The sequence below is a fragment of the Mus caroli genome, chromosome 2, assembly GCF_900094665.2.
Source record: "Mus caroli chromosome 2, CAROLI_EIJ_v1.1, whole genome shotgun sequence".
In the NCBI taxonomy this organism is placed as follows: Eukaryota; Metazoa; Chordata; class Mammalia; order Rodentia; family Muridae; genus Mus; species Mus caroli.
Genome location: NC_034571.1, coordinates 140,565,458 through 140,579,382, shown reverse-complemented (window position 1 = coordinate 140,579,382; position 13,925 = coordinate 140,565,458). Strand labels below are relative to the sequence as shown.

Here is a 13,925-nt window from a genome sequence, read left to right as displayed (position 1 = left end):
ACTAACAATGAGATCTGTGGTAACACAAATCTCTTAAATCACATGTTCTTTTGGGTTGCTTCCTCTACAAGTCACGACCACACTCACGACAGTGGGCATCTTGGGAAGAAGAAATTGCATCTAATAAAGAAAACAAAACAAAACAAAACAAAACAAAACACACACACACCCGCCTTCCCCCCCCCCAAAAAAAAAAAGCTATCAGGATATTTCCTGGTGTCAAGCCCTGCCTGTGGAAGGGGCATATGATCTGGCAGGCCAAGCCTAGAAATTGCAAAGTGACCTCAAAAGCAAGCAAGAGAACAGTGTAACCAGCTGCCAGCAATAGAGGAGTGAGTGCTCAAGATCTGCCCAGAATCCTGCCTCAGCTGGATCCTGCCTCCACTGGGAGGACTCTGTGATGTGATTTTTACCCTGTCTTAGGAGGCTGGGCTCATTAGCCTCATTCTGACACTACTTTCCTTTATCTCTTAATCTAACGCTTTCTCCAGTGTTCGACTCTGAGTCTAGCTGGGGTCAAGGAGAATATAGTGGTGCCTGGGGACAGGGGCAATTAAACCTAGTTTCCACCTTCCAGTGGCTACCTTTGATTCAGAGAGGCCTTGGCCCAGGGCTATGAGCTGTACTGCCTGCCCTGGTGTTGATTCTTACACCTTGATTTTGAACTGTAGCCTCTGATTGTGCTCCTGTGCCTTGGAACTCCTCCTAAGCCTTGGGTTAGGGAATATGCCAAGGCAGGTCAGGTTCATTTTCCCATCTTTCTGATCTTTTGGGGACCCTGACCCTTTATTTACAGTGCACTAGGAAACCCTGAAAACTATTTTCACCTTAAAAAATAAAAACATATTCTCATGGAGATTGACATTGTTGGAAACCCAGAAATTCCCACAGCCAAAATCCTATTTAAAAGCTTCCTGTCTATTTAAAGTTCATGATGGGAAGAATAAAAGAAAAAACGACTCCAAAAACAGAGACTGGGTACAAGATAGGGGGAAAAAAAAGCAGATCCAGTTTGCTTCTAAAAAAGGCCGAAAACTATAATCTATCCATGGCCTTGTGTCTCAAGCGTCACATATTTTTCTTTCCCTTCTGGTGGTTTGCAATCTGAAGTGGAATTTTATCGTGGGTTACTTGGATGATACTTTTCAAGTCTCTACCCTCCCCCCCCCCCAAAGTCTCTGCTCACTGGACAGCATGCCACGGGGGCTCTTTGTGGTATGGGAAAGTGAACGGACTCAAAATAAAGCAGCCGTATCTCTTGGATTCTCTGTGTTTCCACAGCTCCGAGCCAGAGACTGCCCTGTGAACAACAAAACCGTGATGAAGGCAACAGGAGTCAGAAGGCTATTCATGGCAGGAAACCCCAGCATCCGGTGAGAAATAAGAAGTAGGAGAGCACAGGATGCGCCCTGGGTCAGGAGGACGTGAAAAGCGAGTCTTTGTAACCTTCTCTATGCCAGAGCTGTGGTAGTGTGAAAGCAGCAGTGCGCCTCTTCTGCTCCCTTCAGAGCACAGCCTGGTGTCAAGGTCCAGGTTTCACGGGCTGCTGCTGTCACCGCAGGGGAGTCTAGCCCCTCCCAGAAGGAGACACAGAAGAATGGCCATCTCAACTGGTTTGTTCCTGCTGCTGGGGCTCCTTGGCCAGCCCTGGGCAGGGGCTGCTGCTGATTCACAGGCTGTGGTGTGCGAGGGGACTGCCTGCTATACAGCCCATTGGGGCAAGCTGAGTGCTGCTGAAGCCCAGCATCGCTGCAATGAGAATGGAGGCAATCTTGCCACGGTGAAGAGCGAGGAGGAGGCCCGGCATGTCCAGCAAGCCCTGGCTCAGCTCCTGAAGACCAAGGCACCCTTGGAAGCAAAGATGGGCAAATTCTGGATCGGGCTCCAGCGAGAGAAGGGCAACTGTACGTACCATGATTTGCCAATGAGGGGCTTCAGCTGGGTGGGTGGTGGAGAGGACACTGCTTATTCAAACTGGTACAAAGCCAGCAAGAGCTCCTGTATCTCTAAACGCTGTGTGTCTCTGATACTGGACCTGTCCTTGACACCTCACCCCAGCCATCTGCCCAAGTGGCATGAGAGTCCCTGTGGGACCCCCGAAGCTCCAGGTAACAGCATTGAAGGTTTCCTGTGCAAATTCAACTTCAAAGGCATGTGTAGGCCACTGGCGCTGGGTGGTCCAGGGCGGGTGACTTATACCACCCCCTTTCAGGCCACTACCTCCTCTCTGGAGGCTGTGCCTTTTGCCTCTGTAGCCAATGTAGCTTGTGGGGATGAAGCTAAGAATGAAACCCATTATTTCCTATGCAATGAAAAGACTCCAGGAATATTCCATTGGGGTAGCTCAGGCCCGCTCTGTGTCAGCCCCAAGTTTGGTTGCAGTTTCAACAACGGGGGCTGCCAGCAGGATTGCTTCGAAGGTGGCGATGGCTCCTTCCGCTGCGGCTGCCGGCCTGGATTTCGACTGCTGGATGACCTAGTAACTTGTGCCTCCAGGAACCCCTGCAGCTCAAACCCATGCACAGGAGGTGGCATGTGTCATTCTGTACCACTCAGTGAAAACTACACATGCCGTTGTCCCAGCGGCTACCAGCTGGACTCTAGCCAAGTGCACTGTGTGGATATAGATGAGTGCCAGGACTCCCCCTGTGCCCAGGATTGTGTCAACACTCTAGGGGGCTTCCACTGTGAATGTTGGGTTGGCTACCAACCCAGTGGCCCCAAGGAAGAGGCCTGTGAAGATGTGGATGAATGTGCAGCTGCCTACTCGCCCTGTGCCCAAGGCTGCATCAACACTGATGGCTCTTTCTACTGCTCCTGTAAAGAGGGCTATATTGTGTCTGGGGAAGATGGTACCCAGTGTGAGGATATAGATGAGTGTTCGGATGCAAGGGGCAATCCATGTGATTCCCTGTGCTTCAACACAGATGGTTCCTTCAGGTGTGGCTGCCCACCAGGCTGGGAGCTGGCTCCCAATGGGGTCTTTTGTAGCAGGGGCACTGTGTTTTCTGAACTACCAGCCAGGCCTCCCCAAAAGGAAGACAAAGATGACAGAAAGGCGAGTACTGTGCCTCCTACTGAAATGCCCAGTTCTCCCAGTGGCTCTAAGGATGTCTCCAACAGAGCACAGACAACAGGTCTCTCCGTCCAATCGGATATTCCCACTGCCTCTGTTCCACTGGAAATAGAAATCCCTAGTGAAGTATCTGATGTCTGGTTCGAGTTGGGCACATACCTCCCCACGACCTCTGGCCACAGCAAGCCGACACATGAAGATTCTGTGTCTGCACACAGTGACACCGATGGGCAGAACCTGCTTCTGTTTTACATCCTGGGGACGGTGGTGGCCATCTCACTCTTGCTGGTGCTGGCCCTAGGGATTCTCATTTATCATAAACGGAGAGCCAAGAAGGAGGAGATAAAAGAGAAGAAGCCCCAGAATGCAGCTGACAGCTATTCCTGGGTTCCAGAGCGAGCAGAGAGCCAAGCCCCGGAGAATCAGTACAGGTAAAGTGCCATAGGTTACTTGGGTAGCTGGGCAGCCAGATGTAGGCCTGGGAGGCACAGACCACAGAACTGAGAGCAGAGACAAACAGTCAGCAGGCCATTTGTTGTTTAAAGCCAACCTCAGCAGCCCAGTCCAAAAGTGCCTGTCTGTCCTATGAGTTCATGTGGAGTAGCGGCAAGGGGACCAAGGATGCAGATATGGCAGAGTTCCATGCTGTCTCACACTGTAATCTTCTGTTTTCCACAGCCCAACACCAGGAACAGACTGCTGAAGACTATGTGGCCTTAGAAACAGCTGCCACTACCCTCAGAGCTACCTTCTTAGATGAGGGGGAAGCCACATCATTCTGAAAGACTTGATTGGACTCTCAGCAAAAAATTGTGCACCTTCCACTTAAGAACCTGGTGTCTTGGGATAGGCAGGTATTTTCTTGGTGCCTTTGATATGTCTGGGGGTGAAAGCTGTGTGTTGGTTTGTCATTGTGGGGAGTTTTGTGGATATTGACAGACCTCACTCAAACACCCTTTTCAAATCCAAAAGCAACTGGTTCCTCTGGTTCCTAATTAGGGTGAAAGGAGTCAGAGGGGTGGGACAGGGTGGGGGGGTGGGGCTTCAAAGTTTTTTCTTATCTCTTGATTTATCAGCGAAGGAGTTACTGGTGCTAATTACAATGGAAACAGTTCCTTTCCATCACAGGACAGAAAGCAAACCAATTTAAAACTACTTAACTAGGTGAGAGTGCTCTACCCTTCCTATAGGGACTTTTTCAGGATGGCTGCCTTTGTGTACATTTGCCTTCTGGCATTTCCCCTCCACGTCCCCCCCAACCCCCTCGGTATTGTTGAAACTGTCAGAATGAGAGGAAGTTCAACCAACTGCTTAGGGAGTAAGCTGGCAGGAAGTTTAGATATTGTATCCCCTCACTCTTAACTTTCTGATAGCCTTGGGTTTATGGGCAAGCAAAGTTACAAGTTGGGAAGTTGCTTCAAGTGAGTGAGAGGTCTTGGTAAAAGCATAATCCAGAGGGAGAGGCAGGTGTGGATTGTTTTAACAGATATTTGAATGAAAATCTCAGAATGAACTGATGCTAACACACACTTGATTATTGAGAAACAATAACAAAACTCCTAGATTCATTTGTCTTTGAGCTAGCACAGGCCCCAACTCCACTGCAAGGCACCCTGTCTACCTTTATACTGTCCCTAACTGGAAGCTGGTACTGTAGGCTCAGAAAGCCTCAGAAGGCTTTCATTCTGGACGTAAGGAAAGGATGTGTGAGCCAGGTGATGGGCTCTGTTTTAAATACTCCTATTTAAGTTTACCTTAGTCCACTTCACAGTTAAAAGTACATCTGGAGGACTTGAGCCCTATCTTGTTGGTGTGACACATACCAAACCAAGGATTAGTCATGAAGAAAGTTCTCTCTCTCTCTCTCTCTCTCTCTCTCTCTCTCTCTCTCTCTTTCTCTTTCTCTTTCTCTTTCTCTCTCTCTTTTCTTAAAAAAAAAAGAGATAGAGGGGAAAGGGGAAGAGAGAACAGCTAAAAAATGTCCAACCTTTAAAACTGCTTAGAGCCATCTTATGATTGACGTGTTTATTTCAAAGTGTCCATTTGCAAAAGTGTCCCTTAAACTTGCAAAAGTGTCCCTTAAACTTGCTGCCAGTAATGGTGTTCCAACTGCACAGATCTGTCTGGGGACTGGAAGGCATCCCTGGTGAGTCACTTCAGGATCTCTGGGAGGCTTCATCTTAGTCGTCTCTGCTATTGGAAAAACTGAGACATGGAATGTGTCTCCATCATGAGGTTCAGAGTCTTTGTTCTCAGACTAGAGAACTTGGGTTTCTAGGATCAAAAGCACCCATCCCTCAAGTTGATATCGAGGAATCGAAGGTTAATAACAAGCAGATTCAAGACCTTTGGAAATATCTTAGAGAAATATATTATAGAAATACCTTTTTTTTGGCCAATTTAAAATGAAGATATTTTCATTAGTCAGTCTCTCTCTCCTCTCTCTCTCTCTCTCTCTCTCTCTCTCTCTCTCTCTCTCTCTCTCTCTCTGAAAACACAAGGTGGAGAGTAATGGGAAAAAGATCGGGCTCAGTGGGATGCCTGAAATGAGTGCATTTAAAAATCAACTCAGCATCTGGCTTTCAGTTGAAGTTTGGATGTTTGGAACAGGATCCCTGGCAATAACTGAGATTGGCAGCTAATCCATTACCAGGAGACCAGCACCAACCTTTCAGATCATTCAGATGAATTTAGAGCCATGGCAGTATCTGCATAGACGGACATGACCCTAAATGCATCACTTTTACCTCCAGGCCTTCAACTGCTCACCTTTATGGCTGGAGATGAAGAAGATAACTGAATCTAGGCTCCCCACAACCGTGCTTGATTTATGCCCAGGCTGCTGTGTAGGACTTCAACTGACCAGGATGACTTAGGGGATAGACATGAAGCTCCATTTCCAATACTCCCAGGGGTATAGGATCTACTCTGTGGGACCCACAACAGGGAAGGGAATGATGAGGAACATATTTTCTCAAAGTGTGCTTCAGCATGAGCCACTCCCATGGAGACAGAGCTCTCTCATCTCCTGACCTGCCAAAGCCTTCAGGAGAACCATACCTCATGTGGCAAAGCCAATGGAGCCACTCACTGTTCCTAAATGGGTGCTTTATTTTCACATATATTCTTTTTTTTTTTTTTTTTTTTTTTTGAGACAGGGTTTCTCTGTGTAGCACTGGCTGTCCTGGAACTCACTCAGTAGGCCAGGCTGGCCTCGAACTCAGAAATCCACATGCCTCTGCCTCCCAAGTGCTGGGATTAAAGGTGTGTGCCACCACTGCCCAGCCTCACATATATTCTTGCTGTCCTCATAATTGAGACTGGAAAATTCTGGCTTAGGGCATCTAAGAGGCAAAGCAATAAATAAGGGAACTTCTACTGGACCAAAGGTGTGTTTAGGCTATGCCTTCTCTACCCATGACATCAGTGAACAGAGACAGAACACTCCTCTGCCTGTGAGGACCAGAGGAAGTACTACTTGGCAACAGAATTTCCTTAAGTCCAGACCTGGAAAAACTGTATTTTGGAGGGGCATACCTTTAAGGCTTCCAGCCTTCCCATTACTGAGTTGCAGGTGGCCATCACTGCCCTTTGTATATTATGTGGTTCTGGGGATGGAAGCCAGCACATGAGTATGGTAGACACTAGCCTTCCAGGATCCCTATACCCCTAGTACCTTGCATTATTTTTGTTCATTATTAAAGATAGACAAAGAACAATACCTCCTCACCCCCAGTAATTTGAGGAGTTAAAAAAAAAAAGCCAAAGTACTCAGAAAGAAGTGCCTCGGGAGGGAGCCCTGAACACTATTTGCAAAAGAAGTCTAGCCTCAGTTTTCCCTGGTATCTAGCATGGCTTTGATGCAACCCCAAATGTATGCATTTTCTGGCATTGGAGACCCACTTATTATCATTACTACCATCACCATCACCACCACCACCATCATCATCACTGTCATCACCACCTCATGGTGCTACGCATCCTCATGGTGCTTTATTAATGACAGTAACTGGATGAATCCCACCTGGCTCTAACTGAGGGCAAAAAGGCCAGATGAAAGAGGAGCAGAAAGAAAAGAAGCAGGCTGCTTTCCTTCAGCTTCATACCCGGGGGAAACACAGTAAGCCTCTGGGAAGGTCTATCCTGACTCCTTCCCCAGAGCACTGGATAATGTGGAATGAAACACAAATACTTTTGAGTACATGTTCACAGTGCAGGGCAAGCTGCCTAGGAAGAATTCTTTACCTTCTCATCAAGTTTTCCTTCTCTTTGAGTTCCTAACTAGGAGCCTTGCGTGGACTGTTATTACCAACGAAACTTTCAATAGGTGGATGGGATCACTAGGTCGTTTTGTTCTGCCCCTCTTTTCTCATAAATATTTCTGGCAAAACTAAAGGAACAGAGATGAGATTTGACCAAAAAAGGAAAAAAAAAGATTACTCCATTCAAAATAACATATTTTTTGAAAGCAAATATAGGAAAGCCTTTTCCTATTATTTTTCTTCTTAGCTTCCCCATTGTCTGAATTGGGAAAACAGGAAAGCATTGCTTTCTAGCACCTGCAAAATGGTTTAATGCCCCTGCATATTTCCATGTCCTTCCAACAATAGATTTAGCATGGGAATCTGAAATAGACGCCCTGAAAACATCTGTCCCTTCCCCGGTTCCTAAACCCAGGCTTTGATTATGTATGGTTTGTGAAACCTATCAACCAAAACGGGGACAGACACACCTCAATCCTCCATGGGGTCAACAACTATATACCCCCAGTGACCCCTTTAGGCAAGGACTTGTTGAGAACTGCATCACATTTTGACCCGTTCTCAACAGTACCCATCTATTTCAGGTGGGATCTCTGGACCTTTCATCCTTCCCATCTTGTCTGCAATTTGGCAAATGGCTTCTTTTTACATTTTTACTGCCCCCCCCCCCCCGCCCAAAGCTGAAGTTCATTTGCAGATCAGGGATTAAGTCTGAATTGTGTGGTGGTCAGTCATGTTTCTTGTTGTCAGGGGTTATTGTAAATGTTAGTAATTTCGCCTCAAGCCCTCAGTAAGAACATAAATATTTTAAAATATGTGCGTTTGAAATCTGTTTCATGCATCCTGGAACTGTGGGATGCTCAGGCAAGAGTGACTTTAGTCTTTCAGTGAATGCTGCCCAGAATGTGGGTAGGGAAGGCTCACAGGTTAACTCTCCTCCTTAGAGCTACAACATAACATTCTGAGGGGAGTCACAGGGTTGCCTTTAAAAAGTGGGAGCTATGTCATGCTTTGAGCTTTCTGTTAAGCACCTCTCCTAATAAACTCTGAAAAAATATTTGTTTTGAACTTGTTTTGTGTCATTTGTGGCAACTTAAAGTACGTGGCAGAACTTTATTTGTGGTTATTAAATTCATGTTCCCCTTTGCAAAGAGTTACTTTGATGGACTTATTTCTGCCTCTCACTGGAAGGAATGCTGGTCTGGGTCTCTGTTGGTGCTGTCTCTCTGGAAGTGACTTTGGGGATGTGGAATACAGAGTGAGACTGCACTATAGTGGGGCAGTGTCCAAAGCAGCTGAGAGCAAACCCTAGGCCTCCTTCCAGATTTAGCATCTTCAGCCTGGTTGCCATGGCCACCTTTAATTCCCAGTATCTTATTGATTGCCTGAGTGATGCCTGGTGGGGGATTAAATGCAGCCAATTGGTGTGATGAGAAAACACCCCCTGTAATTATCACAGAGCATTATCACTGCTTTGTCAGTGAAGCTCGGTCAGTTTACTTAACTAATTGAACGGGCAGACAGAAACATTGCTTGTTGGGCTGCAAAGATCTCACGGAGATTTTGTGTTGTTGGAAGCAGATGATAACTCGTGATTTTCAGATGGTGTGCTTGGTAAAGAAGGGTTTAAGTGAGATAAAGGGCTCTATTCTATAATGCTAATCACATAGGACAATTTCAATAAATATCCATTAAAATTAAATAAAGCAGATCTTCTAGTAGTTAAGCCACTAACAAAACACACTGACACATTGGGAAATCTCAATTTATTCTGAGACTTCCAACACACACACACACACACACACACACACACACACACACACACACACCCCTATAGACATAGTCACAACATACAAACACAAACACACAATCTTAACATCTATTTCATAATGAATCAACCAGAGATCAATGTTCCCTGGTTTAGGGAAAGCTCACATTTTAATAGCAGCATCTTCTCCATCCTGTAAATTACTCAGATGTCAGGTAAGTCTGTCAAGTGTTTACCCAAATGCTCAATATACAGAGTTACTTGTATCCGTGGTACATTTTCATTGTCATCAGACAGTTGACTGAGATTGAAGAGTCATAGAGATAGTGCGGACGTTCTGTGGTATTCAGTTGAGTTAAGTGAGCATGCTAAGTTCTCGGCCAATTCTTAAATGTATTTCATAAGAAGGGAGAGTAGTATCAGAGAAAAACATACCTCCAAACCAAAACATTCTCAGCTTAGACTTCTTCTAAATGGCATTTTAATGTGACACAGGCTTTCAAAGAGAGTCTGTGGACTTGTTCTTCTAGCCTCTTGATGTTCCCAGGGAGATCCTTTTCATAGGAAAAAGAGAAGAAAGATCTAGGGCTGGTGGTACACACTATCTGAGAACTTGAGAGGAAGAGTCAGTAGACAAGTTCATGGTCAGCTTGAGCTATGTAGTGAGAGTCTTTCTTGAAAATAAAGTGAAATTTAAAAAAGGATGGAGCAAAGACAGGAAGGGGGAATGAAGGAAGGGAGAAAGGAAAGAAGAAAGCAGGAAAAGACAAACTAAAAGAACTGATTACATTTTTAGACCAAAAATTATTCAAAGAAGTTCAATTTGACAGACCTTCACGGGGTTTCAGGGCTGCTTAGCTCAGTGAGGGCACTGTCTTGCCTCCAGGAAGTGCACTGCTAGAGGTGGTCACAAGCCACTGTGTCTCTATTAATCCTATTTGTTGGGTTTTTTTTTTTTTTAAATTGAGATTCATTTCCATTGTCTTGGGTACTGATCTGATTTCCTATGTTCCACCCTGGTTCATAGTGTTTAAATTGATGGAAGGAAGAAGAAGGAGGAAAGCAAAGAAGGGAGGGAAGAAGGGGAGGGGAGGGGAGGAAGAAGGAAGAAGGGATGAGAGAAGGGAGGGAGGGGAGGGGAGGGGAAGGGAGGGGAGGGGAGGGGAGAGGAGAGGAAGGAGGAGGAAGGGAGGAGAGAAGGAAGGGAGGGGAGGAGAGGAGAGAGAACACAATGAGAGTCAGCCCCTGCAGAGTCAGCCCCTGCAGTGGTGATGGTCACTGGGATCAGCTATCACAGCTCTCACTTCAGCTGCTGAAGGACTTTTTTCCTCAAAGTCACACAGATCGTCTTGGCCGTATTTGAAGAAGCAAAGCTGTCTGGGTAGACCCTCATGGAGACAACACATCCCCTGTCTAGTGTTCATGTCCTCTTATGCTGAAGAATGCAGCTTCTCTCTTCCATATTAAGCTAAACACAATGTTCAGAAGAATATGTAAGAAGCCATAAGCTGAGCCTATGACCACTTCTGTTATATCGGATCCTTCTCAATTAAAATTCAACAGTAAAGTGGTAACTAAAAATAAGAATGTTAAATTTTATCTTTTTTTAACTTTCCAAGATCTTGCCCCTCACCTAAGATCATGTACAGAAACATTTTCCTTCATTGTCAAAACTACCAACTCTCCTGCCACACAAGAGTGCCGTGCGAATATAATTCCTACATCCTCCCCTACCGCACTTTGCCCACTGCTGCTCAGCCCTCCAGGCCTTGCTGAACAGTCTTCCTTCCATGTTAAGGTCTGTCAAAATCTCCCAGGGTTTTATCAGTTCTGTTTCTGATAAAAGCTGTGTTGTATAGGTGACTGAAAACATACTTGGTAGGTTGCTGCTTTTGTAGTTATAATTTCTTACTATAACTACAAATTCAAATTACATGTTGTCTGACTTTAATATACTGGGTTTATTCCACTGTAATTTTCTCCTTTTAACGTCACTTTGTTTCATCACAAGGCGCTACCTTTCACTTTGTGTGGTTTCTTTTTCGTTTCTTTCTTGTTTTTAATCTAATATTTTTTTTCTATGAAACCACCCTATTTGCATTTCCAAGGTTGGGGGTGCCTAGAGGTTTAGTTTATACATTCCCTTTTGAATGGTACTTTACTAACTATGTTGATCCATTACAATGGTTCTCAACCTGTGGGTCATAACTCGCTTGGCAAACCTCAGTCTCCAAAAGTATTTACATTATGATTCATAACAGTAGCAAAATTACAGTTATGAAGCAGTGACAAGAATAATTTTATAGTTGGGGGTCACCACAACAGGAGGTACTGTGTTAAAGTGTTAGGAAGGTTGAGAGTCTCTGATCTATTAGAAAGTATACCCTACTAGGCTGCCCCGACGTCTGGTCTGTAATACGTTACAGCCATCCAGATCAGGGACTGACATGTGATGATACTTGATACATTCATACCAAATATGTGACTGACTGGGAGATTGCAGTCAGAGGCAGCATGAATCGTTTCAAGGCCTTGAGGATCCTGTTGGAGGCCTGCACTTTCCATGAGCATTTCCTGACTACCCATCTCCTGAGACCCTGCAGGTACCTCTCTACTGGCTGCTCCTTTGCCTTGTATTTACTTGTGGGAACTGTCTACATTCAAGCCTGCACCCCTGCCTGCCTGGACAGTGGTCATCATGTCTATCTCGTCTCCAGATCTTTCCATCCACCCTCCTTATTAATCCCTTGCACCCCCATGAAAATAGCTCATGAAAACAACGAGAGGGGCAATAATGTCACTGGAAGCATGTGATAACTACGCAAACACATTGGATACCCAGCTTCTACTGAGCAGTGATAAAGAGCTGTTCAGATGCTATAGATGGTAAGTCCCAAAAGTTCCAGGTGACCAAATACTGAACACAGTGACTTTCTTCTTGGAGTAGTAGGGTCTCAGAGTGCAGATGAGACACTATCAGGTAGAATTTGACCTAAGTTCAACAACTGGCTACAGTCTGCTAGGGGAACACCACATCCCCTGTGTTCCTTATACCTGCTTTCTAAGTCCTCAATACTTACTCCTTTGAGAAAGAAAGGAATTGGTTTTAGAATTCCTCTAATTTCCCTCACCACAATAGTCAAGTAGCTATATGTCCTGGCTTCCTGGCAAGTGTAAGGCACTTGAGAGGGCAAAGGCAGATTCTTCATTATACCCTAACTCTTAATCCAGTCTCAGCTACAGTTAGACAGAAGGAGAGCAGGATACATTATTTCATATTATTTCATAATATTAAGGCAGTATCTGCCAGTGACCTTCCCAGCATCTATAGGGTTTCCCAGGGAAGGCAGTGACTCGGGGAGCAGTGTAGGCAGTTGGAGTCATGCTGATAGCAGAGAGGGAAGGTGACAGCAACTGGCAATCTATGGGGTCAATGCTACTGATAGAACAAAACGCATTTATCTGGGACTGGCAAGAATGTTTGGTGAAAAACTCTGAGCTCTTTTAACTCTTAAGCATGCATACATATGGACAGACAGATAGATATACATTTGGTAATTAACTGCTGCTGGTTTTTAGCAAGTGCTAAAAACGTAACTCTATGCTTAAATAAGTGCTGGGGAAATTTAACTCTTTATTACTGTTCTGTAATGACATAAATGCTAAATTCTGGCAAGTGAACACAACCTGTTCAGCTGTAGAGTTCCTTTCTCTGGCAAGTCAGCCAGGAGCCCCTCACTGGCCAACTGAGAGACTCTCAGAACTCTTTAACTCTTTCTGAACCAGAAAGAAAAGACAGGAAAGGGGAGGAGTCCCTCACACAGACCACACACACTGGGTGAAAAGGAAAACAGCTACACCACCTCCCCTTAGTGCTTTCAGCTATTTATAGCTTTCAGACAAAAAGTTGTCTATGTAAGAAAGAATTACCTCACAGAAAAAATGTTACATAAGAGGGGAGTCACAAAAGGACATCAATAACAAGTTCAAAGCAGTGTTTTCTACTGTAAGCTCATAGCAAGTTTTTACATGTCCTTGCCTAATAATGCACTCCTATGGCTTTAGCCTTGAACTTGAATTTTTTACCTTGAACACAAATTTGTCTCAAGCTTATTTCTCTTTTGTGTGTAATTATGAACACTCATTGGATTTCTTATTATGCAGCCTTTGCTTACTGTTAGGAGGAGGGGGCACATTCTATTCTTGATTCTAACTTTATTACATCTTTCTAGCAAAACACTTAAAACCATCTCTTAAAATTTTCTTCCTAAGATCAAATCAGGACTTCTATAAAAATTATTACCATCTAAGTAGTATTAATTCATAAAAGTTCATCTTTAAGTTGGTCTGCACCAAATCTGCTCAGTAGGGTAGACTAATGCCCAGGAGTCCCTAGGCTATGTTTAGTGACAGGAAAGGCATGTCAGCAACAAGATGAAATCCTGAGATGAAGTCTCTTGGGATCTTGCCTCTCAGAGCTCACCTATCTTAAGCCATGCATAAGGTAGGCCACTTCCAGGAAAGTCACCTGCTAGCTTTAGCCTTTTCTAGATAGCTCCTGACAAGTATCAGGAAAATCATTTAAATTTTACAACTTATTAAATATGAAAGTAGCGTGTATTTATTTAACAATAAAGTATGTTTCCGCTCCCCCAACCTTGGTAGGGACATTGGAGCAGAGAATTCTAGAATCTGTTCACAGATGACAGATGGTGATATTGGGTATGAATCACTAGGTTTCACTAACTCCTACTAAACATAAACAGGAACAACATCTGGAAGCTGTAATATGAAAAAAAATGCATCAACAAGTCATGAA

The 13,925-nt window shown here is 44.7% G+C and overlaps 1 protein-coding gene across 1 annotated transcript; it reads left to right on the top strand.

Annotated features, from left to right (window-relative positions):
- The first annotated feature begins 1,412 nt into the window (after positions 1-1,412).
- Positions 1,413-8,406, top strand: Cd93 (CD93 molecule). The gene is made up of 2 exons (XM_021156270.2): positions 1,413-3,507; positions 3,755-8,406. The coding sequence occupies exons 1-2, from the start codon at positions 1,598-1,600 to the stop codon at positions 3,777-3,779; spliced, it is 1,935 nt and encodes a 644-aa protein (XP_021011929.1). The 5' UTR covers positions 1,413-1,597; the 3' UTR covers positions 3,780-8,406.
- Positions 8,407-13,925: the final 5,519 nt, after the last annotated feature.